A 24,989-nucleotide genomic window follows, 5' to 3' on the forward strand; every position below is an offset into this window, starting at 1 on the left:
GACCAAGAAGGACGGTAACTAAAAAAATCAGCTAATAAAGCTACACGACCATGTCCCTGACCTCAGCTCTGGTCCCTTCTTTTCTACCATTTCACTATTGGACAAAAGCTCCAAACCTACTTCATGAATCCATCCACCCGAGTCTAAAATAGAACAAAGCAGTAAAAACGAACATGTTTTTATCGTGCTTTCTCGTAGATTTTATAACAAGTATTTAAACATTTTGACCAATTGAGGCAGAATTCTGACTTCCTCATCTTGGGCTTTAGATCCGTATCACACAACCCTCAGTTAGTCTATAATCTTGGTTATTGGTCTGAGTGTCACTTCTGTGAAAAGCGAAATGCGGTTGGACCCCATCCTGGCCACCGTGGTCATGTTATCCCACCCACTGAAGACGGAGTTCCAGCCTCCATCTTCTGAGTGAAGGTATCACAGTTCCTGGCCTTGTGAGCCGTAGAAAACTCATTGTCTCATTCCATTCATATGTTGCAAAAGTTTTCTATGGACTTCCTTACAACAACTATAGAGATTTACTGGCTTGAAGTATTTGTATAAAAAGATAAGCTGAAGAAGCCCTATATACTGCGTCTGAAATACTGATCTAAACCTGCTGCTGCCTCTCCTGTGTCCTGATGGCGACCTTTGATGCTGTAGACTTATGTTCTCATAAAGCTTGTGGCAGAAAACAGAAATACGAGTTAACAAGATAATAATCTGCACAGGAGCGCAGCGTTAAGTTTCCTCCAGAGACCTCAGCTGGAAGCTGCAGTATAAACTTTATAGTGAAAACACACTGTAGATGTCTGAGGTTTGATGGCTGATGCATTGATTGAGCTCGGTAGAGTTTATGGAAGGGGAAGAGTCACATAAATATGGATTATTTAACATGTTATACACTTCATGAATTATTTAAACTTGTTATTTTTAAGTAGTTTTTAAAACTTCATGAAGGTCTGGAGACGATATTATCATCATGGAATCTTGAATCTATTTTATTTGTGCTTTCGTCACATAAAGTTCCTCATGTCCTGTGTGGGGTACTAGTGTCACACCTATCAGATCACAACTGTTATAAATAAATATAAACATAGATTCACCTCCACCTTTCATTTAGGATTCATCTGTGGTCGCCACACAGAAGTTTTTAGCCTGTTTTAGTTCAATATTATCAGCACTAGAAGGAGACAGACGGTATAAAAGACGAGGGTGAACAAAATTAATGCACCAACACAATAGCTAAACCTTATATAGCCTCCTTCTTTTGTGAGTGAAACTGCATATAGTCTTAGCCCAGTATCAAATATTCCATCTAACTTGAATCACGATGTCTCTTGGGTCCCACAGGTACCGTCCTCTACAACGCCTCCAAACCGTTGTCTCTTTCGATACCGTGTAATATTTTAGATTAGTGTGGACCAGTTGCTGTGTGTCCTCTAGAGGAGGTCTGTTGAGCCATGGAAAAGTGGAGGACAAGCACGTGGTGATGGTCGCCGGCATAACTCACTTTGACCCTCACACAGATCCAAAGCCAAGGTTAGATACTTTAAGCTGTCATCAACATTGTTTGTGCGTGCGGCTTTATTCATCCCTGTTTATTCAACACTAACGGAGACCATTGTGCAATAACCCAACAAATACTTTCCACTGAAATAATGTCGAAAACATAAATGTGGTAGCAGATGTTACCTGCATCATTTTGTGAGGTCAGGCTCACATGTATTTTCGACATCGGTTCTAAAGCACTACCTAAGCCTCGTTGAATAGTTTTTTCAACCACTGACCTTCAGAATAACACCGCGAAATTAGAGAGTACAGCCTTTTATGCGGCGGTTAAGCGTCGCTTCTTCTGGAACAATGAAGTTAAAAGGTTAATCTTCCAAGGACAGGCTGTGTCCACTCGTCTCATTCACTCTCCGATAAAACACGAGCCTCCCAATATAATTCTTTCCGGTGTGAATACATGTTTTATGTTTCCATAGATGGTGTTTCCCTACTGGGTTTGACAGGTTTGTTTCCAGGACAAATCACAAACTAAAATGTGGACTATGAAACACCTGAACTTCTGCCCAACACCCCAAAACTCCAGAACACCACAGGTGAGACAAGACAAGCAGTAAATGGGGTACCTTTGGCCCTGCATGACCAAGAGGGCCGACTTCCCCATGATCGCCCTGTTGGAGAGACGGAAAGAGAAATATCAGCACTGATTCACAGAAAAAAGAATCAAGAGAAATTCATTTGTTGAAACTACCCAAAAGTCTTGGGTTCTCTGACATGAAGGCATTCTGGGGTCATCCACCATGAATTAGACCTTTTGTTGTTTGCATTTCCGTCTTTTTTCATTTAAAAGTATCATTAAAATTATTATTTTAGGGATTAAAAAGGTCCCTCAAAACTGAAGCTACAATTGCTTCCCGTTCTTATAGGATGGTCTATAGAACCTGTAGACCTCCTCTGTGATATTTCTACTTATTAAAATACCAGCTGACTGCACTAAATTATTTGACTTCTGGAAACAATTAAACTGATCCTGCATTAATCCTCAGATTCATGTTGTCAGGTACTAGAAAGAACATGATACATAAAGATTATCCATCACTGGCTGAAAACATGTTTATTGCTTTCTGCTTGCGATATAAATCCATAAATCACTCAATGGAATGTCTGTACTGGATTAATTATCTGTCAAATCTAACCACATGCAGGATTCCATATTCTATTTCAAAATTGAAAAAGAGAGGAGGGCTCACCTTTTGTCCCGGCAGACCTGGCTCACCCTGCAGAGGTAAAACAGAAAGTGTGTTCAGACAAAACACAAATCTAAACGGTGGAACAAATTTAGTGTTTTATTAGTGTTTTATTTTGACAGCTGTCCAGAAAAGCAGGCTTCATTTGAGGGCTTCAAAGTCTAGTTTTCCACCCAGTCGTGCTTCGGCTATTATTGGTCAACCTGAAGTCAGAACAACTTGTGCGAGATTCTAGTCAGAGGTGTTTACACGCCTCTCTGACCTCTGAAATCTGCCGTCCTGGTTTTAAATAATCCATGACAATCGAAGCACCGTGTGGTGAGCTGCTCATCCAATCCAAATGGAATGTGTATTGTTGTGCAGGTGCTGTCGGTCAGAGTGGAAACTCCTTGACCTGATCCCTGTTTCATGTGGCTTGTTTTATTTGGGTCTGAGTGTGTTTGTCTGTACAGTCACCACGAGACGTCACACCAATTCAAGTTTTTAGCAATTGCAATTTCGCTGTTTGGACAAGATGATTAATCTGTTTACCTTTAGTCCGGGTAAAAGCTGCAGAAACAAAGTAGAAAGGTTAACGACACGCCAGCGCATTTTCACTGATGACAAAGTTCTAGCAAAGTAAAGGTGGGGAACTCACTGAACCAAAGCTCACCCTCGGGTCTTTTCCTGGTTTGCCTGGTTCCCCAGGTTTACCCTGTATGAAAAAGAAAACGATCTTTACAGCAAATTAAAATGGATCCTTGCATTAAGACACTCAGATTCAGTCCTATAGGTGGAAAGGTGATGAACAGTTTTCTCTTAGGTTGGAATGTGGACTGACACTATGACACGCTATGGAAAGAGTTGAGTCATCGGTAAACGATGTGATCAGCAGTTACTGGTGTTACCCTGACCCGCTTTGTGCAGATCTATTATGGTTCCAATGGTGTAAAGAGGTAATTAACATGAAAAAAACAAACTTTCTGGACAAACTTAGCCTACGACTCACTGGTGGGCCACTGGCTCCGTTCAAGCCTGGTGTCCCTGGGGGTCCTGGTGGCCCCGGTGGTCCGGGGGGTCCTTGCAGTCCAGGCTCACCCTGCTGAGAGACCTTGAGTTACAACCTGCCATGCCGGAGCAAGCCTCGCCACACTGGCCATGCCAACACAACAACCTCACACTGTACTACGTTTAACTGCAGTGGGAGGGGGTTTGCGGGATGAGAGGACTGTTAGCTGGGGAGCAAGGCAAGCGGTTATAATGCTGGAGCGCGAGGATTCTCTCTTGAACTGATGAACTCTTATCTGGGATGAAGTATTCTAAACTCAAGGTTCACTTGTATGCTCCTCCTGGGCCTTTAACTGCCAGCCACTAACTAAATGCCCAAGGTGCCCTTCCATCCTGGGTTAGGAACTGAAGACCTGACATTTGCGGTCACGAGAAAACATGACATCAGCTGTCTGTGAGACCCGAGGCAACTTGGAGGTGGTCAAAGTCACGGACCAGGAGTCGGACCGGAGGAACAAGTTTATCTTCAAACAGAGACAGGAGTTATGATTATTTGATTATCGCTGATTACATGAGCTTTAGCGAAAGTGCACCTTCAGTTTTAATATTTCATCACAGATGTGGATATACTGTTTCTTTTTATTGGGAGAACAAGGCATTGGGGTAAAAGTCACACTGATATCTCACTTTTCCAGGACTTGTCAAAGATACTCAGCCTTTCTTTGAGTAAAAAGAAGTTGTAATTAAAGACCAGAGAAGATCTGTACCTACATGCATCGTTATGCTTTTTAAAAAAATTTTTTTATTGGAATGAATGCATTGCACATCAGTCCTTCCTGCTGCTAATCTGCCTGGAGCTAATCTTAAGAATGTTCACTGACAGCAAAAGCACAGCACACCTCAACTGCTGAGAGAAACTTGGCTGCTACACATCCTGAATCTGGTTCTCCTTTGTGTCGCGCTGAGGAATTCCCACTAATCATCATTAAAATAAAAGTTCCTGATTGTAACACATTAATATTATAAGGAATAAGACATCTGCAGATGGAAATACCCATTAATACAAAAATGTTTGCATGACGTGACATTAAATGCACACGAGGTACGGTGTTACTTTGGTCACTTGACTTTGACTATGTCACTGTAGATTAGATATACAATATATAATGACAGTAGTGTTCACATTACAGGGCTTGTGTACACTATTATGAATCTGATTCACCATCTAAAGGCAATAAGAAGTGTGCAGAAGGTTTTGTGCCCTGACAGGTGACTGAGTTGACCTGTATTAGAATATAAAAAGACAAATGAAGCTGCTCCAGACAGATTTCTCTAGTAAGTGTAATGAATTTGCATTTCTTTGACCAAACTATATTTTTATTCAAGATTTAATCATTCTTAAGTTAAAGTATTTTTGCTTTTCCCCCTTTAAAAATGATTTTGTGTCATGCAGAACTGAGGAAAAGACATTGAGCTTTGACTACCTCTAAACATTCAGAAGTTGTAGCAGCCAAAAATTGGTTAATTTTAGCATGATGGCAGAGAGGTTGGGGGAGTTTTGGCGATGGATGGCGGCGGTTTGCATCCACGGGACGGGCAAAGAAGAAAGGGGGCAAGTAGGGGGCAGAGAGAATTGTACCTTGAGGCGTTTTAGGATTAGAGGGCTTATTGAGGGCATGTTGCGCACGGTGATGGGCAACATCTACCAGGGGCAGTCACAAAGCACAGGTGGCCAGCGGTGCAAAAAGGTCGGAGGGTAAAGGTCACCAGGAGGCCAGAAGGAAAGGAAAGAAGGTAGAACCAGAAGAACGAAGGAGGGAAGAGATAGGGGAGGGATGTGGAGGAAAAATAGAAATAGAACATGAGTGAAAAAGCAAGGAAACGGGAATGCAAAGGAGAGAAAACAAGGTTGAAGAGAGACAAAAAAAAAGAGGCACCAGGACGGCAAACTATGGGCCTGGAGTGGCAGAGGGGTTGGTTGATGTACCATGATGCTTCTGCTACAAAAAGACGCGGAGGCAAATTTCTTAGATGCCGTCAGAACCCGTTGGTTGTGTTTCCTCGAGCATCCGTTACTCGTGATTTATGTGCATCAAAGACCCCATTCAGAACAGGCCAGGCCCCTAGATTGCGGCGGAGCAGAGGTGGGTGCCAGTCTTGCCACAAAGAGTACAGCAGTACAGTTACAGTGCATATCCAGACTTACTGTGGCCAACTGTCCAACACAGGGCTGTACAATACGCCGCTTCTGTTGAGATGACCAGCATGATCAGATACAAGTTTAGGAGTGAGGTATGACCCGCCGATTGGTGTGTTTCCCCACCGACACCGAGCTGAACCAGCTGCAGCTTGCCTACTTTTTACATTGCGTACATATTTCCAAAAAAATATTTATCATGCACAAAGCATAATAAAGCAAGATATACCAATAACTGAAGCTCAGAAGTGTTGTTTTAAAAAAAAAAAAAAAAAAAACTACAGGCAAACCTCGGTTTCCAACCACAATTCGTTCCGGAAGGTTGTTCGAATAGCGATTTGTTTGAATTCTGAATAAATTTTTCCCCATTACAAATAATGTAAACGGTCTTAATCCGTTCAAAGATGCTAGAAAACTACCTTTTTTCAACATATGTTATTTCATGATGTCATTTATATATCAAATTGTATAGTCATGAAACATATCAAAGAAATGTAAAAGAAAGAAGCAAACATAAGACAGAAAGGAAAAAAACCCATCAATGTAATCAGGTTAGACCTAAGGTATGAGTTACCGTCGTCTTTTGGACAGAAGTTCACGGTACCGTAACTCGGACCATAGAGATGGAACGATAATTAAGTGAAAAATTATTGAATACAGTAAACTAAAATAAAAAGCACATTACCGTCACGTTTTTTCTCGACTTATTTTGCCTTTATCGTGCTTGGTGGCGAGGAAAAAGGCGTTTGTTTCGTGTTCGAATTCCAAATTTTGTTCGACTTCTAAGACAAAAAAAAAATGTTTTGGTCGAATTCCGATTTGTTCGAGCATTCGAAAAGCAAGGTTTGCTTGTACTTATTGACATTGTGAGATCACTAATATCTCATAAAATACAACAATTTCTTTGGAAATATATACTTGTATGTTATCAGTAAATATAAGTAGGGGGATAAACATTGTAAAAGTAGGCAAATGTGCTGCTTTGTCCCTCATTTCTAGCTATCCACCACAACAATAAACAGGATTAAAATTATGGAAGTCGATGGCTGCCAATATTAAAGTGCATTAATTTATTCTAAATTCATTTTATAATAGTGTTAAAATGAAACTTTAAAAAAAAAAAAAAAAGATTCTCCATTAATTTCATTCGCCTCCATTTCATTCTTTGTTTTATTGGTGAGGCTGTTTAAAAAAGGAGGCAAAATCTCATGTCCAACAAATTTCATCCATTTTAATTACTATTTTTTAATATTGGCATCCTGTGTTTCCGTACCTTTCACATTAACAACTAAATGACCTTTTTGTTTCTTAAGGGTGGAGAGCAGAGGGCTGAGGAGTGCCGTGGCTCTAAGGCACTGCCTCTCTTTGCGGCACGACTTGGTGACACCCCCCCCTGACACCCCCCACCCCAACTGCGGGATCATCTCCCAGGGTGTTTGGAGGCACCCACAAACCTTCAACACCAGAGCCTGACTGGAGCGTAAGGCAGCCAGGGTTTTCAGAGGAAGATCCTGCACAAAGAGGCCCTGCACCAGGGAGGCGGTCAATTCAACAACGAGCCGTCATCCAACCACACAAACAAACGTCTACGTTCATTTTTACTCCAAAAGCATTTCAGAGAGGAAGATGACTGCACGGATACGAGTCTTTGTTTTAGCGTTTTAAAGTTACAAGACTTTTCCTGATTGTTCTTGGTTGTATTTTTTGGTTTCCAGGCTAGCTATGTGAGGACTTGACATGAAATTTATAGCCATCTCATCTTACTCCTGAAGAGAAAGCAAATGAAGGATTTTCCCGGAATTCTGAATAAGCGATGGGGTTTTGGATGAAATACCCGTTACACACACACACACACAAAAAAAACTTGAAATACTTGCTGATCTGGCTGATTCTCCAAAAGTTTCAATTTTTACCTCCACCTACAGAAACTTATAAGAGAAGGCTTCCCTGTCAGAAGTACATGAAAAATTTAGCAGCAGTAAAAAGAAAAAAGGCTGCAGAGACTTCTAAAACAAACAACTTTGATCATCTTAGCAGGAGCAGTCGAAAAAGGTCGAATTATTCTGGAAAGGGAGTTAGCTTATCAAAAAAATCCCCTTTTACACAGAAGACTCTTATTCTTGGCACCCCCACACACAGACTCTTATCGCGTTGGACTGCATGCTCCAGCAGACCGCCAGTAATTGCCTTATTTTCTCTCAACTAGCCAAACCCCAGAGACGGCCGGCAAAAGGGCCGAAAAGCTCGGCATGCGCTAGCCGTCGCTGCTACCTGCCATTCGTCTGTGCAGCTCCTGCAGAAGTTTTCTACCTTTCTTTTGACCCCATGAACCCATAAATACAGACGGATTCCTGTGATACCACTATTAGCTGTAGGTTTGGACCGAGTTTTTGTCATCATGAAAAAAACAAACAAAGGCAGACTCAAATAATTAGCGTAAATACTGGTGATGAAGTAGCTTTTCGTGAAACAGTAATGAGAAAGAATTAGTTGCACGGAAATGTTTTCTTACCCTGTGTGTGTAGTCTCCACATACGCCCTGGAGAAAGAAGAAAAAAAACAGTCAATCAGAATTAAGAAAACCGCAAACAGAAGACTTTTTCACATTAATTATAATCAGTTTCATACGTTTGCTTTATATAAAGATCTGTTTACTTGTCACGGGGAGTGCAGTTTGGCCTGTAAAGTCAGCCTAATGTGCTCCGTGCTGCTCTTGGAGGGAATATAGTAAGAAAAGACTCTAATGATGTCATCAGGGTTACTTGATTTTGGGCAAGGATCAGAAAGTCTGCATAGCAAATTATGGAGTTTATGTGATCTGGGATCTGCAGCGTGGTTGATCTGACGTGTTTATTCTGACCTGTAAAAGATACCTCAACCTCCGCTGCTTCCATTGTTTTGGAAGTAAACTTGTTGATTTGCTGGAGTAACTTTAACAGTCCTTTAGTTTCTGATTGGGAAAACTACCGCCAACCTTAGCCCTTTTAATAAAGTCTGTCCAAGGTGGGAATGTTGCATCTTTTTCTGCACAATAACTTAAAAGGTGGGACGATGTTTAGAGTACGCATTTAACAGCTCGGGTGTCTGTTGTGTTAAACATGCGATCTAAAACCACACACTGGTAAGAGAGCAAAGCTTGTGGACCTCATATCTCACCTTCTCCCCTTTGGGTCCTGGTTCCCCCTAGAAAGCAAAGCAACATAAGTGAATTAGATAAGTAGCCGAGTGGTTATCTGAGAGGATTAGCAGGTTATCATCTGACGGCTGACGTCTGGCACGAGAAACTTACCGGGAGACCTTTGGGACCACGGTGACCCTGGAAGACAACAGTAGCAGTTCATTTCATTTAGCAATTAAACTGGAGCTAAACAAGTTATCAAATGTGCATGAAGAGGATATGAATAAAAGAAACTGTCAATCAAACTGATGAATTAGCCCTTGCAGAAGTCGATTTCAATTACAGTTGTCAGTGAAGGTATGGAGCTGTCAGAGCTCAGAGACCAGTTGATTAATGAACTGGAGGAGAACGCCCAGTAGGACACATCCAGCGCACCTCATGCTGGTGACCCCACAGCCCCAGCAGCTCAAAGCCACTTTGTGAAGGCAAAAGCATTTGTACGCATTTACCAGACCACCACTCAAAGCCCTTCTTAATGCTCTCTGACATTTGTCAGGAAGGAGAAAAAGAAGCAGAAGGTTATGCCAAGTCCATTAATCAACCTGAAACATGGGGTAATTAAAGAAACCCCCGCGGTCCAGCATGAGGTGATATCCTCAGTCCGATCTCCAGAAAGGAAAATCTGGATTCAAACCTCAAAAGAAAGCTTTTTTAATCCTTAATTTTAGCAGTAAATGTGCACCTAATGTAAGGTTAAGGTTGCAGAATGATCATGTTTGGGTTCTCCACTTCTTCTGCTTTCATTGACAAAGTATTTGTGCATATTTTTGGAGGGCTTACAGAAACACATGAGATGGAAGACATGGAGTAGTACCATTGGAAGTGGTTGGGGTCGATTTAGCTACAAATAAATAAACTCAAAAAGGAAGAAAAAAGTGAACTGAGAAAATGCAAAAACTCTGATGTATCTAAAGATCCCACAGAGCACTGTTGAGTACGTTGCCATGTTTATTGTCTTCACTGCCCTCTAGTGGATGTGGAAATAAATTTGTCCTATAATAGTCCGTGCCGATGAATCATCGACACAGGTTAGGGCTGGTTTGCTGATGATGATGTCATAGTGCACCTATTCAAAGGTGTACTTACCATGTCTCCTTTTGCTCCGTTCTGTCCCTGTGTGAACATTTTAAAAATGAGAGGTGAAATATATTAAATCGACTTGAGCAGATACGTCCCCTGGAGTTACAAGATAACCATAGCATTTTATTACCTTAATTTGTATAATCGTCATTATGCTAAGGATCACATTTAATCACAGTAAATGCACTGAAGGAGCAAAAGTATTTCACATATTCTCGGGAACTTAGGACCACTCACATGCTTGCCATCCAATCCGATTGGACCCTTTGATAAAGGAAAAGAAGATGTTTGAGCACATTTCTACACAAAAAAAAACCTTGGCAGTAAAGTGAAATTTCAGCAAATAAGAAGCTAATCAGATTCAGGAACTGACCAAACATTAGAATATTCTCTAGCTTAGATTTCAGTTAATGTCAAATCTCATTATTTAAGAGTCCACAGATGAGGTCATGATCTTATTCTCACTAGTTCTTTGGTAACATATGCTTATTTAATTACCAGTGTTCCACATTGTCTTATCTACAGCATCAAATTGACAGAAGGATCATGACTTACTGGAAATCCTGGAAATCCTCTGGTTCCCGGTTGTCCCTGAAGACAAACAAGAAAAAAAAAAAATTGGTGTGTGTTGTTGCCTTCAAAGCCTGACATGAAGAATCCACTGTGGGGTACGTCAATGAAAGAAGATCCAGTCCTGTTTCCCTGTCCATCCACTGCACTGACGTATTTGGTGAGGAGGTGAAATTGGTTTTGACACGAGGAGTAAGACTCTGGGGAAGACATTAGGTGTGTGCGAGCGCTCTTTCAGCGCAGGAGGAAACTAGATGCCGAAATGGAATGAACAAAGAATTCCAATCCAACAAAGATGTACAGCCGGGTGGTGAATGAGCTCAATGAGCGTATGTCAATAACGATTAGCCGACGTAATCTAATAATGGCCTGTTCGGGCTGTTATACACAGTTATTAGCGCTGGTACAAGACATTCGATATCCATAATGTAAGGGAATGGCTGGGGAAGCAACGGCATAGAAAAAGTGAACGTGGCAGCCAATGAAGAGTACAAAACAAGATTGAGTTCATATTGCTAACTTTGCCACAAAGTGTTGGTTTGTTCGCTGAATTAGCCAAAACTCCTTAACAGACTTCCACAGTCTTTGGTAGAGGTAGACTAACTGAGAATATTCCGAGAAGAACTCCCATTTAATTTTGGTGTGAATCCAAACATGTTGTTGTACTTTCCTTAAAATGGCTAACATTGCTAACATTTTCCATTATTATCCAAAAGCTACTAAATAACTTCCGCTAAACTTCGCGAAGCCGAACGGGTTGGTAAATTTGCAGCGTAAACACGTCTGACTTCCCATTGCATTAAAAAGTCATTATGCAGCAGCTACATACCATACTCATTTTTTGAGGGATGGACTTATTTTCAGCCAGACTGTTAGCTTAAAAGCCTTTCTTTCAGTGGAAAATATCAACACACTAATCTATCTAACCCAAAGGAATGACAACGTGTGAAGAAGTCGAGGCACTTAAGCACATTTCCTCTCGTTCTCCTCACTTCTCCGTTGAATCGACTCCCTTGTTCCCGCTGAGGTCACGAATGGAGTCTCCCATGTCAATCTCACCTGCTGTGGTGAACCAGCTTCTGTGTTTCTGACTGACTGGTTCTAAGTTCCAATTTTGGCTTCTACGACACAGAGCTTCCTCCACAGCCTGTCATTCATCAAACTGCCTATTACCATCCAGGAAGACCAGGCACACAGGTAGAGATTGTAATAACCATCAATTAGCAAAACAGATGTGCACTCCACTTAGCATGGCTAGACTCTTTGCTACGCCAAAGAATATGATGCAATTTGCAAGATTATAGTCATGAAAAGGGAAGAAACACTGCTATCCACCACGACCCAGTGTCAGTTTAACAGTCCTCCCTTTATTTGGTCATATAACAAGTATGATTAATGACCCAGTTTGTAGCTATGTCACAGTTCCAATCCCCTTTAACATTATTTCCAGTGCAATTATTCTATCATTTGTGGTTCATTCACCTGGCCCTGATTACAATTCGATGTGTCTAGCCTAACAAATAGGAGCCAAGTACCCTACAAAGGCCTGGAAAGAACAAATCTCTCAAAGTCAACAGCGCTTAAAGGGTCTGTTGGTGTCTGAGAACCTGATGTGTTCAGCAGAGGTCTACCAAAATAGACAAGATTCACATTAGTAAGAATAACTCCCAACTTACATTACTGTTCTCATAAATAAAACACGTTATTGGAGTGTAGGCGACTTAAAAACTGGATGGGCACTTATTTAACATCAACCAATGGCCAGTTTGGTTACGACATGGTAAAAAACATATGCTAATACTATGAGTTATTGAAATTCTCTCTGCGTCACGTGAAATTAAATCTTTATTTTTTGATATTTACTTTATTTCTGTCCCTCTTTTAAATTCTGCCTTCCTTTATAAACACTTTGAGCTCTTTATGTCTTGTATGAAATTTGTCAGTCATCTTTATTATTAAATTGTTCATATGTGAATATCGGTTCATATCTGACATGTCTGACATACTGTATATTAAACTCAGGGACTTTTTGTTCCCCTTGTTTTGGACCATCCATCCACCTTGACCTCCTCTGTAAGTGGATTTTGTCTCGATTCACACAAAGTCACCTGATATCTTCCATCACTCCTATCCTAATTAGTCCAACAACTAGTGGTCAGGACCTAACAAACATGTGAATCATAATAAACTGCGTTTACATTTCCAAAGAACATTTACACAGCAAAGTTTCTGGGGAGCAGAATAAGCGCTCGGTATGCAAGAGGACAGATTCAAGATGAGTTGAAGAAGGGAGGTGAAGACACTTACAGGAGGTCCTCTTGGTCCAATGATAGACAGACCTGGCTCGCCTGGCGCTCCCTGTAGAAGAAAAAACAAGAAAACATATAAAACACAAGACGCAGAGTTGATCTCACTTGATGTCACCTCTGCTAACAATGTCAGAAATATTCAACGTATTGATTTGAGTCAGGGTTAGGTTCATTAGAAATCAACATATTAGAATGACAAGTGAAAATGTTTTTTATTCCGCATCGGAACGAGTCTAAAAATAAAATAAGTAGATGCAAAATACTGAACTTTAATGCTCAAGTCATGAATATTGTCAGAAATATATTCTACAGAAGGTACAGATCTATATCAGTGATCATCCATCTAGGATATATTTCACACACAGTGAAGATATTATGGTTAGCTAGCTGGAAATATTGCTCTCCAAGATGGTTTGAGCATCCAAGAGAATTTGCTATTGATGAATGGCTTGAATATACTGTATGTACGTATGATGGATTACTTTGGTTCCTGAAAGGAAAATCTCTGATCTATGGAGGAAACTGAGATTCTCTTTGGACTGAAAACCCAAAACCAAAAGAGCTATTTTTCCACAACATTATGAAGACCACCAGATCTCAGGTTCCAAAGTTTTGAATTAGGAATTCTTGAATTTAAAATCTGATTCATGTGATTCCTTCAGCACGACTTGAGTTTTAGATTTTGAAACACTTGATCAGGCTTGAGGTGTTGCTGTTATAGCCCTGACAAACAAATCCAATCATATTTCAGAATCCAAGGCTTACTTTGTCCAACTTGAACTGAAAATGGTTTGCAAGTCTTTTCAAAAAGTGCCTCGAGGCTGGACTTGGTTCAAAATTGATTTTCTGTGTGACAGCAGCAATCTGTGCAGCCGCTGCGACCCTGACTGCACAATCCCACAAACTACCAAGGCTAGCCCGGCCCAACTCATGTTACCAGCACTTTCCCTTATTAGCTTCTCCTGAAACGAAACCCTATCTGAAGCGCATATCTGAGAGTCATCTATCAAAGACAAGCGACTCTAAATATTTCTGAACAAATGTCGACTTTAAGAGGCAGAGAATTTGTTTTCTCACCCCATGTTCGATGGCAGATATATCGCCCAGGGGCCAGAAGGCAGAGGTAATGATGGAAAAGGAGGGGTTTTGACATTTAAGGCAGTTTTTAGTTACTCCCTTGGTTTTCTACAACTTCAGTAGAAAAGACAAGTGAGAATCAGCAGATACACCTAAACAGAGCTTGGATTACTTTGGTTGTAAAAGGGTCAAGGTAGCAAGTTAGGATCACCATCAATACCAAAGCCGATGAGAGAGGAAGCCCTGGTTGAATGTGGATCTTGAAACCCTCTAAATTAGTCTTATTTATAACTCATATAAATAAAGTGTCCATCTGCTGTATTTCTACTCTCGTCTTTGTTGGTTTTGACAAAACCCAATCCGTCAGGCCTTTTGTTATTTTGTTTAACTCTATCTTGGCTCAGATCATCACTCACGTCCACCAAACACTCTCCCACAAAAACCCCCAGAAGTCATTTGTTTCAAGACTTTAGTCTTCTGGAAAATTTCTTCGCTTATTCTCTTCACGCCTGCCTCGCTCTTCCTTTCCTGAGGAAGATGCTTCCTGTCAAGACGTGACCTCCAGCCAAGTCTGCTGTGTGTCATTCCTGGATTGTTTTAATCCTCCTTTCTCCTTGCAGCTACTGTGAGAGACGAACCACACATGGCACAAATCCCAACTGCCCCGTTACAGTATGTCCCCTGCCTAGAAATAAAACGGAAGCCATTGGATTATTTTGGATGTGGATCGACGGAGCGGTCCAAAAAACTGCCACTACATGGTCTGCTTCTACGCTTTCCGCTTTTCTGTTCGGGTTACTATTTCTTTTCTCACACACTTCAAACCGAGACGCCGACCGCTTTTGTTTTGACTGACTGATTAAGAGGAAGGCATCTCAGCCAGGATGCCCTTCACTGTTCTGACATTCTGAACCAAACCCAACCCAATTACTCTAGGGTTGTACTCGGTTCCAACTGTATCTTGAATATTCGTGACGTTTGTGGTGGTTCCCACCACAAAAGGTGGCAGTTTAAGACACATGGTGGTGTTATAACCAAAACTGTTTGCACTATGTTTGGTACATTGCTGGAGGCAATACTTTTGCCACAAAACAAGCCACAACTTTTACATAAAAGAGGCTAAAATGCTCTGTAGAGCAGGAAGCAATTGCAGAATTACACAATTAGCCACACACATGGTCAAATAATCAGGTATGCATCATGCACATGCGTCTACGTCCTTGTGCACAGGCAAAAGAACAAACAGAACAGGGATTCATTCTAACTCTACTGTCTTTTACAGCATTAAAAATGATCCGCGGCTCCAGACAGGACATTCTAAGAAGCCATGCCTTTAACTGGCTGTAAGCCGAAAAAACTTTCTCTTCTAATAGAGTTCATTACACTGATGTGAGTAAAAGCGACCTTTATGTTCCCCCGCTGCTGACATTGGAAGAAATACGACATGTCTAGCATCTCTATTGACACACTTTTGCACCTCATGAAGCCAAATGGGAGATATCAGAGCCCATAGTAAAATTAAATTACATGTAATGTCCACCTTGAGGCCAATATTAGTCCTTTCTGCCCCAGCTGACAGGTTATATTTGTGGTTTGAAGAATTAACGGTTGCCCAGTGCTCCAGTAATGACATAAATTTATTTGAAAATACAACTCTGCTCATTCTCCAGCCTCTTTCAGACCTCGTTTGCTCGGCGGTGGCCTCTATAAACGTCTGTCCATTTTCTGAGGGGAGTTTTAAATTAGAACCTCCAAATGCTTAAGTGACAAATTGTTGCTATTGTGTTTCATGGTGCAGAGAGTTCAGGTAATCCAACCAGGGTGGGAAACCACTTACAAAATGTGACTCTTACACTGTATGAAAATGTATTTCCTGATTTGATAATATGCTACTTGTACGTGCAAAAATCTCAAACAACTCTGCACAAAACCACTTTATAGAAATGTCTTACATAACATGTTTCATTGAAACTTCATCCTTTTTTCTCTGACCAAATGACGCTAAACCAAAAGCGGGAAACCTTGCGGTTTGTCTTTAGCTGGTGCTAAATAGCTAATAATCATGCGAATGGCACATGATCCTAAACTTACCTTCTCCCCTGCTCGTCCTTTTAAGCCCTGGGATCAGTCACAGCAGACACAGTCGCATGCAAAGAGGTGTGAAGAGGACAGGGAGACACAAGAGAGAGAGGAACCAGTGTTAGAGACATGGAGAGGGTTTGAGGCATGCAGCATCCTCCAATACTGGTGATGAAGAGGTGGTGAAAGCGCTGAAGGGGAGCTGCTGAATATGTAAGTGGAACTGAGTGGAAGCTTAAGGCCTCAGTGAGCTTAAAAAAAAAAAAAAAAAGGGTTTGTCTTTTCAAACGATGCCGTTTTAAAACACTCCATCTAATGCTGGACCATCTGTCCGACATGTGTGCAACTTTTTCAGAACGACGAAACAGATCATTTGATATCGACTCGTCATGCATGTGCTAAATCAAATGCAATGCCGTCATGACTGTGAAGGAAAAAAACGTGCAAATGCTGCACGTTTAATTGGAATAATCATGTAATGACATGCAGAGGATTGAGTTTCAAACTGCATTTTGTACAATCATCTTTGCACAAAGCGCACTGAGACCTGGAGGTTGTGTGACAAGAAGCTACATGGAGGTAAGATACAGTAAGTGTTGCGTAAAGATGATCAGTATAAAGGGTAGAGTTAGACATGAACTAGTCAGTGTTATAAACCTTTAAATTATTCATCCAAGTTTGGTAAGAAAAAAAAAAAGAAATCTAATATCAATTATTGATAATCTAATTCAGTCACTTTAGTTATGAGAGGTCTGAGAGATAAAGACCATCATGGATTTTGAAAAGTATATCCTCTTTATCAGCATGTGGCCGGGCTAAAACTCTAAAACTGGTGAATGCATAACTTTTTTTTTCTATATTTAGGCAAACCATTAAACAAACCTAAGCAAGAAACACAGAAATCTCTCAAGTACCCACTTTCCTTAGACCGGATATGTTGCTTTGTTGCTAGTCATTTCACAATGAATGGAACCACTACTATAGTGTGCTTGACGCACAAAGCCAAGTCACTCACCATTCTCCCAGGAATCCCCATACTTCCTTTGTCACCCTATTGACCAATGCAAATTCAAAAGGAACAGGGGTCAAAAAGAAGGTTAGACTGGAGAGAACACTTAAAGGGACACCTTGACATGTGGACTTATAGTCTCTCTTTCAAGACGAAGTATGGATTTATTCTCATTTAACAGACTTTCGCCATTAGATTATAAAATACAGTTGTCAAGCATCAATAACTTCATTTAAAAACTCATTGGAGCTCACAGGTACCATGACTGACATGGAGACACTCATCCTGGTTAAAGTTTATGAAAGTCCTGATGTCATGGTATCCTTTTAAGGATTGCGTCATGTATGTTGAGCGGGTTCGGTCAGTTAAACATGCCATGCCTGATGGTTAGACTAGCCAGCAAAGCATTCCAACTCCACACTTCCAGATACGTACAATGGAACACCGTTGCAAAGTGAGCATCAACTTTTCCTTTGGCCGAACCTCTGCTGTGACACATATGGAGTTTAAGTTCTTTCTCAATGGCTTATGAGGACTTGTCCACCCACTGTCTCCATTCTTACCCCTTCAGATAACCCCTTCAGATACATGTCAGTTGCGTTTTGAAATAACCGGGAAAAGAGTATCTATTTCAACGCACCTTGGTCTGTGTTTAGCAGCACTACCGGTGTCTGAGGATTATTCAATACCCTGGTGGTTGACAGCTGTTTGAAGGTTCTTTGCTGCGGGGAGTCGTGGACATAACAAGAGTTGAAGGGGAGTGGGCTGATCAGAGCCATAAGGCCAGTTATAGCTGCAGGGCAGGGCACCATTCTGGAAGTCATACTGTCCACCTGTTTAAGGGTGGAGAAGTCTGGATGCTGGAGACACTGTGATATCCTCTTAAGGCCTTGACCAATGAGCATCTGTGGATCCAGATGCTGGCAGTGCATCCGACATGTTTGGACTAGTGTGAAAATGGGAACACTCTAACTAACTATGGTTTGTGTATCCACTGTCCTCAGTCTTCTGGTTTCTTGTTCTCCGTACCTGCTGGTATGGGGAGTTGTTTCCAGACCATATATGCTAATTGAACTTCGCGACCTCGTCACGGGTGAGGTGAGGCAATGCTGGCGTCGGTCTTGATTGCCACGCCTCATTTGTTTGGTATGTCAGGGGTTTGAGGCTCGCAAAACCGCCTTAGCTCCACTAGTGAAAGGAAATGGTACGGACAAATCCGTGCTACCCTGGCATCTGGACCTCCTGCCGGCAAGCAAAGTCCAACCTCACCTAAAATGGCATCAAGTGGTTCAAGTAAACATCAGTCTTGTCGGCGTTGGCAGCGGTGGACGCGTCTGTCAGATTGATGATGGTTGATGATTGAAATAGAAACTACCGATCTTATTCTCAAGCTAGGAATCCAAGACCAAACCTCAGGGCTAGGTCACAGAATGTGAATGTAACCATCAGCGGTCATGAGGACATGGCGCCTTCTTGTCACATTTTAATTTAACTAATGGTACTTTGGATGTGCTGATCCCCACACAGAGTATTTTTAAATGCCTTTAAATACTGTCAAGCTGGGAACACTTTGAAGCCCTGTCCAAGGTCCTGATTTAAACAGAGACCTTTGAAGGAAGCTCAAGTGGTTTCAATTCATTACTCAGAAATTAGGACGGATCTATCAGATTTAAAGCGATCATTTGTCGATGACACAAGTTTTTATAGCCGGGAGACGACAACCTTCCTCGTGTTTGTCGCATTCATCAAGCATGATCTTGTGTAATCATAGACACAAGCGCATTAGTGCCCTCCTTGGCTTTTGGTTTTCATGTGTTTCAGCCATTCACTTCTGCCTCCCAACAGGCACGCACACACACACACACACACACACACACACACACACACACACACACACACACACACACACACACACACACACACACACACACAGAAGGCCTTGGGATTTTACTGCGGTCAAAGGGATTTATGCATGACTTCAGGAGTCCAATGCCGAAACGACGGCCACACACAGGCGATCACAGCAGCACCATATTTGTTGTGAGGCATTCATTCAGATGATGTTAGTTTTATTAATTATGAGGGATTATTCAATCTGAAATCATAGAAGCCTGAATTACGGCAACAATGCACACTTTCACATTTGTCCTCCAGAGATTTATAACTGTGAAAGTGAGACAGGAGAAAACTTTATACATTTATTATACATCCATCATCACAGCTGGGTCTGACTGTTTATGAAGACGTACAATGTCAGATTCAGGAATTCCATGGAAAACACTGCTCCCTGATTTTGAACTCAAAAAAGTCCCCTTTCCAAAACCCCCACAACCTCCTACCCTCATTCAGTCAAATACCGCAGGTGAGTTCACTTCCCCGCAGCTTGACGGCTGTAATCAATCACAAATCCTGGAGGAAATCTCATCCTCGTTTTGACGTGAAGCGTCAGCAAAACTCCAGCATTTGGAAGGAAAACCTGGGACTGCCCTCTGCGTGGGACGGATTTTACGGATTTATAATGTCTTTGCTTTGCTGGTCGTAACAGGCGACCGAGGTCAAAGGTCAGATACGAGACGGCCATCTGTCAACATGGGGAACCATGTGAGTCTGACATGCTGAGAGGAGGACGCTGGACAGAGAAGAATAGAGATGTTCACAGGGGTTATGTGAGAATTAGAAGTGTAGAACAAGTAGGGGTAGAGTTCAGGAAGCTGAGGCGCGATGCAGGTCAGAGTTTAAAGCTGAGGCACCCGGAGTCACTGCTGTACTGATGTCTCCCATATTGAATGCATTGAATGCATGTTGGGGCTGTTTATTTGGCTCGAGCAACATAGCATTCCAATTATTAAGAAGTAAGCTATTATCCTACGATGCAGATGAGAATTGTAGCTTAATTAACGGTAGCTTTGCCATCTAAAACATCTAAAAATAAAGTTTTGTTTGTGGTCTTGCATCAGAAATTACTTAACTTGACTTCAATCAGTTCAAACAAGTGTCTCAAAGTGAAATGTCTGTGTAGGTTCTCAGTTATACAGGTCATGGTTATCCAAAGCCGTTTAAATCAATCCACTAGACTTCAAGAAAGTTTCTTGAAGATGTTTTGCCTCTCATCAAAGAGGCTTCTTCAGTTCTTGTGGTGGCTAGTCTTGTCCCAGCTTATTAACCCTGAATTAGTAGGCTATGGATGTAGCTGTGGTGGTCACAAGGTATTCCGCCCCATCATCTTTGATTTTCGCAAGTCCCCAGATGAGTGGAGAGATCAATACCGCAGTGATCGCCATTGCACGTGCAACTACTGCATCAACAGGCAAAGACACAAGTGAAAAAGAAAGTTACCGGAAAGCCTGCTCGTCCAGGAGGACCCTGAAAAAGGGGTGAGAGAAAATTGGTACAAAAAGGAAAGAGTAAGTTTCCAGATAAAGTGGACATCATGAAAGATACCAGCGCTGGAAAGGCCAGAATAAAACTTGTCTTGTTTTCTTGTGGCCTTCTCAGCGAAGTGACTTCACACAGTAAGACGCAGTAACATGCCTCCATCAAATCTGGTCACCAAGCAATCAGTGGATCTCATTTGAACACCAGACGTCTCTGAACATACAGGAACAAACCGCTTCTGGACTTCACCACAAAGACTCATGCAAAGATGGATTTTTAGACGACACATGCTTCTGTGGAATAAAGTCTATCTGACCTCCGCCTACTTGAAAACCTGGTAAACGTGCATCTGACGACATTTTAGCATCGTGGTCTCCAACGGAGACAAAGCACAGAGAGCTAGCAAACAATGATTCCCAGTTCTGTCCAGTTTCTAAGGACGAGAAGAAAGTCAAGTATGTTGTTTCACCATTGATGGAGCGGAACACGAGTCAGTGGTTTTTGTGCAAAGGAGAAGGAGGAATGCTAATTGGTTGGAAGTCAAAACAGGAACTCTTGACTTTTTCCAAAGAGCTGCAGAAGTCGTCTTTGAGGAGAACGAACCATCCGCTCTCCAGTCCTGGCATGGCATCCATATTCATCCATTGAGAGCTGGACTTTCCAGTGTGTGTGTGTGTGTGTGTGTGTGAGTGTGTGTGTGTGTGTGTGTGTGTGAGCACTTTATACTGGCTTTCATGAATGAATATAAACCTTCATTCACTCATTCAGCAGCAACATGGCCGACAGAGGGTTCAGCTAAATGACGTGTTGGAGACTGTGAGTCTCCGGGGTTTCCCGGCTTGCCGCTCCATTTCTAGGATCTTAATGTTAAACTTTGCTTCCATGTGACTGGAATTAATTCCCGCCTCTATCGGTTTGAGTTAGCCTAGCTGGATCAGTTAGCTTAGCTGGATCTCGGCTACTCAGATCGTCTGTATTTTGGCTAAACTGCCCTGGCAGTACGTAAAGACGCGTGGCCCACGTCCGACAGCGAGGCGTCTGCCGTTTTGCTACTGGGACTTCAGGTGCTGTCTGCTGGAGGGGGCAGAGGTCATCCCCTCCCGGAAAGGACCCTTCACTTGAATTACACGGCAACCCTATGAAACATGTGGCTCCTATTTGGCAAAGTGGAGCAGAATGAATGGTTGGCCATCATACGTGGGATGTAGGGTCCCCTGGGACACCCCCTCGGCGCAATAAGAAGTGAGTCGGGGTGTAGGATAAGAGGGGCTGATTTATTCTGTTCTTACTGGTGTTATTTTTCCCAGTTGACTTCAGCGTGATCCTGCACCTGAACTTGAACACCATTAGTCTGCATGTTTGACGTCTGCAAATAAAAGAATAGAAAAAATTCCACCCAGATCCATTTCTGACCTTATGTCCGGAAATGTCCTTGTTTGGGATTTTTTTTTTTTTTCAAAAGAGAAAAACCTCTCACCTATAATTAAAAGTAAATGCTTCAATTCATTTAATTAGACTTTAATTGTACATATTACATAAAGAACAATGAAGTAAAGATGGCTCAGTTCATCCTGTGGTCTCCTTCATGATGTAATTCTTTATAGAACTTGACTGGTGTCATAAAAACGCATTAACAGCCCATTAAATCAGGTTCTGATCCATCCATCTCTCTCTACATCACAACGAAACAGTAGGTCTCCAACAAAATGCATCTTCCAGATCAAACTGTTGACCAGATTTGAACTATTTTTGGAATTCTTAATCGATAAAAGAAGGAAACCCTAAAACACTGAGTTTGATTAAAGCGGAGGTGCTCGGCATTGAGACCTGAGGAATGAACGAAGTCTTCAGATTTCAAAATGCTCACATCTCGTGGAGAGAAGTGGCGTGAGGAGGAGTGGAAAATCTGCCTCGCTGTCTGACCTCATGTACCTTAAATCCTCCCCCGCAGGAACCACCCCTCACTTTTTCCAGGCAGGGACATTTGGTAGAAATTTTGGCATTTTAAACGACACAAAATCCAAATTCAGATGTGTAATGTTTCTAAACCTTGTGCCATCGATACGCACGAAACACTAGTATTTGAATTCCTCCAACCAAAAATTGAACGTGCTCAATGTGGTGCGGTGCAACTTAAATTGAAGCCCATCCCACATTCAGTGGGCGGGACGGGGGCGGGGAACACCGTCTGAGAGTAAAGGGACTCCAGCAGCAGGATGTGAAGGAGAACCTTTATGTTAGAACGACCTGGACAGAATTCTGGAGACCAATCGTCACGTCGTCTGTGTCGATGATGAACACTAAAATATTCTCAAATGCCACGAAAGTAGAATCAGACGTGTTGCATGACGTCATGAAGAGAGCACTGCACAAAGCGCGGATTATCCAATCCGGCATCAGAGATACCAGCTGTTACTTTACCGCATGAAGATCACACAAGGGGTCTGGTCTACTTACTGGAGGTCCTGAAAGACAAGAACAGAGAGAGAGAGATAATATTTAGATTCATTATCATAAAGAAAACGTCCTGTTTACAACGTTACTGTGAAGAGATGGATGAACCTCGTGCAAAATGTAATCTTTTTTTCATTTGTGAACAAAAAAGGAATGTAAAACACTCTTCGGCATCGGGAATCATGTGTGCGTGGGTGCGATGAAAACGTTAGAAATGATTCCCAGACAGAAGAAGTCGAAGCATGAACCCGTGTCAGGAGTCTCCCTCCTGGAGGACCGTCGCCTGGCGTTTTTGAACATATAAACACTTCAGAAATAGTTTTTTCCTTCAAATCAATCCTAGATGGCAGGGAAGAAAAGAAAGATGACTGATTTTTTGCGCTCGTCATCTGAAGCTGGATGCTGTGGAGCAGCATTGTTTGTGAAAGAATTTCCCCCACACCCAAAACCAAATGAATGCAAGACGCTTGGCTCGCGCCGAGAGATCTTTTTCATTCAGGCATACGGTCCAACTCCCAGTAAGATCCCTGGGATAAAGTGATAAATGGCTTCGTCTCCGTCTGCTTCTCATATGGGCTTTTGAATGCATCATAGTCAGTCACTGCACATGAATGTAACCATTAGCTTTTGAGAATCCATCTGTCTGACATTTTATTCCATGAATGCATGTTTCAGCATTTTAATTTCCACATGTTTCCAATATTTTAGTGCCCCATTATGGTTTAAATCAGCAGCACCCAACCTCTTTCAATTAATATCGTAGCTCATGTCTAACACGCTAATTCACGGCGGTTTACAGTGCTTCCTCAAGATGCTAAATTACTAGCATGTGTTTTATGTCAGAAAACACAAGAATCTTCTCCCATTTATAATTTGATTTTGTTTAATTGCAAGAAGAAGAAAAAAACTATGTGCTTCCATTTTTTTTTAAAGAATCTACATCAAGTCCTTGAAACTAGAAAAGCACAAAGACCCAACAATCAAGAGCTGGGTTCTGATCTAAATGGTGTTCCTCAGGGTTGGGGTACTTTCATACCTGAAAGTCCAAAATAATCCAATGTAGAAATGGATCTGAACCACAACTTTATATCAGGTGTGAAAGCCCCCTTAGCCTTGGTGGAGGTAATAAGACTTATTTATGTTGCTTTAGTAGCATTGACATTTAGGTGATGGAACATTTTTGTCTCCTTAGCCTTTGCAAGTGCAAGTTAACTGTAAAGAAAATCTTTTCTTTGGCATTTAAAGTCCCAGATTATGGATTATAAACTACTTCTTCACGCTGTTTGAGAGGCTTTTCTCTGCTTATGATTGAAGTAAAAAAGAAAAAAAAGAAAATTCACAGTTACTGGCATGAATATGGTTCAAAAAACACGACACTGGTTCAACCTTTTTGTGGAAAGTTTTGATTGTGGCAGACCTGATTAAAACTGAACTCTATTTGATAGGATTTTGTTCCAGGCCCAAAAAACTACTATCAGAAACACATGAGAGGGACAAGCAGCCAGGTCGCACTCCAGCCGGTAAAATAAACCTTTCACAAAAACCAATATGCTTCCTGTTGACCTTTTCACGAGCACAATGAGAGAGCCGCGAGCCATCTGACAAAATCAATTACCGCTGAATCCGGACGGCGTTCAACCGAAGATGTTACGTCACTCGCAAGAAGGTGGAGGAAATCGCTCAAAGGCGACTCTCTGCTGTGAAATGTCAGATTAAATCCCCGCTTTATCCTCCACACAGGTTCATTTTGCTCGCTTCTCAGGATTCGCTGTTCACTTTTTACGCTCACGTAAAGTGAAAAGCAGCTGGAGCAAAAAAATGAGAAACGGTTCGAGGGAATATGAAAAGCATTTATTGACAAATCAAACCGGTCACCGCTTGATAAGGATATGGATTTATGGGGTCAGAGTTTCGGTGTTGAGCC

General features: G+C 41.8%; 1 protein-coding gene across 1 annotated transcript in view; it reads right to left on the reverse strand.

The window, feature by feature from the left end:
• The window catches only part of col13a1 (collagen, type XIII, alpha 1), a 43,163-nt gene extending 20,091 nt beyond the window's left edge, over window positions 1-23,072 (reverse strand). Inside the window, exons 1-17 of the mRNA XM_068326757.1 lie at window positions 23,069-23,072; window positions 20,573-20,599; window positions 17,243-17,278; window positions 16,240-16,266; window positions 13,070-13,120; window positions 10,748-10,783; window positions 10,430-10,456; window positions 10,199-10,225; window positions 9,224-9,250; window positions 9,091-9,117; window positions 8,447-8,473; window positions 7,389-7,460; window positions 3,739-3,831; window positions 3,403-3,444; window positions 3,282-3,299; window positions 2,754-2,780; window positions 2,130-2,174 (exon numbers count right to left, since the gene is read on the reverse strand). Coding sequence (XP_068182858.1) covers window positions 2,130-2,174; window positions 2,754-2,780; window positions 3,282-3,299; window positions 3,403-3,444; window positions 3,739-3,831; window positions 7,389-7,460; window positions 8,447-8,473; window positions 9,091-9,117; window positions 9,224-9,250; window positions 10,199-10,225; window positions 10,430-10,456; window positions 10,748-10,783; window positions 13,070-13,120; window positions 16,240-16,266; window positions 17,243-17,263 — 567 coding nt within the window. The 5' untranslated portion in view covers window positions 17,264-17,278; window positions 20,573-20,599; window positions 23,069-23,072. The remainder of the gene's footprint in view (window positions 1-2,129; window positions 2,175-2,753; window positions 2,781-3,281; window positions 3,300-3,402; window positions 3,445-3,738; window positions 3,832-7,388; window positions 7,461-8,446; window positions 8,474-9,090; window positions 9,118-9,223; window positions 9,251-10,198; window positions 10,226-10,429; window positions 10,457-10,747; window positions 10,784-13,069; window positions 13,121-16,239; window positions 16,267-17,242; window positions 17,279-20,572; window positions 20,600-23,068) is intronic.
• Between the last annotated feature and the right edge of the window lie 1,917 nt (window positions 23,073-24,989).

The sequence above is a fragment of the Antennarius striatus genome, chromosome 11 (assembly GCF_040054535.1).
Source record: "Antennarius striatus isolate MH-2024 chromosome 11, ASM4005453v1, whole genome shotgun sequence".
NCBI classification, from domain to species: domain Eukaryota; kingdom Metazoa; phylum Chordata; class Actinopteri; order Lophiiformes; family Antennariidae; genus Antennarius; species Antennarius striatus.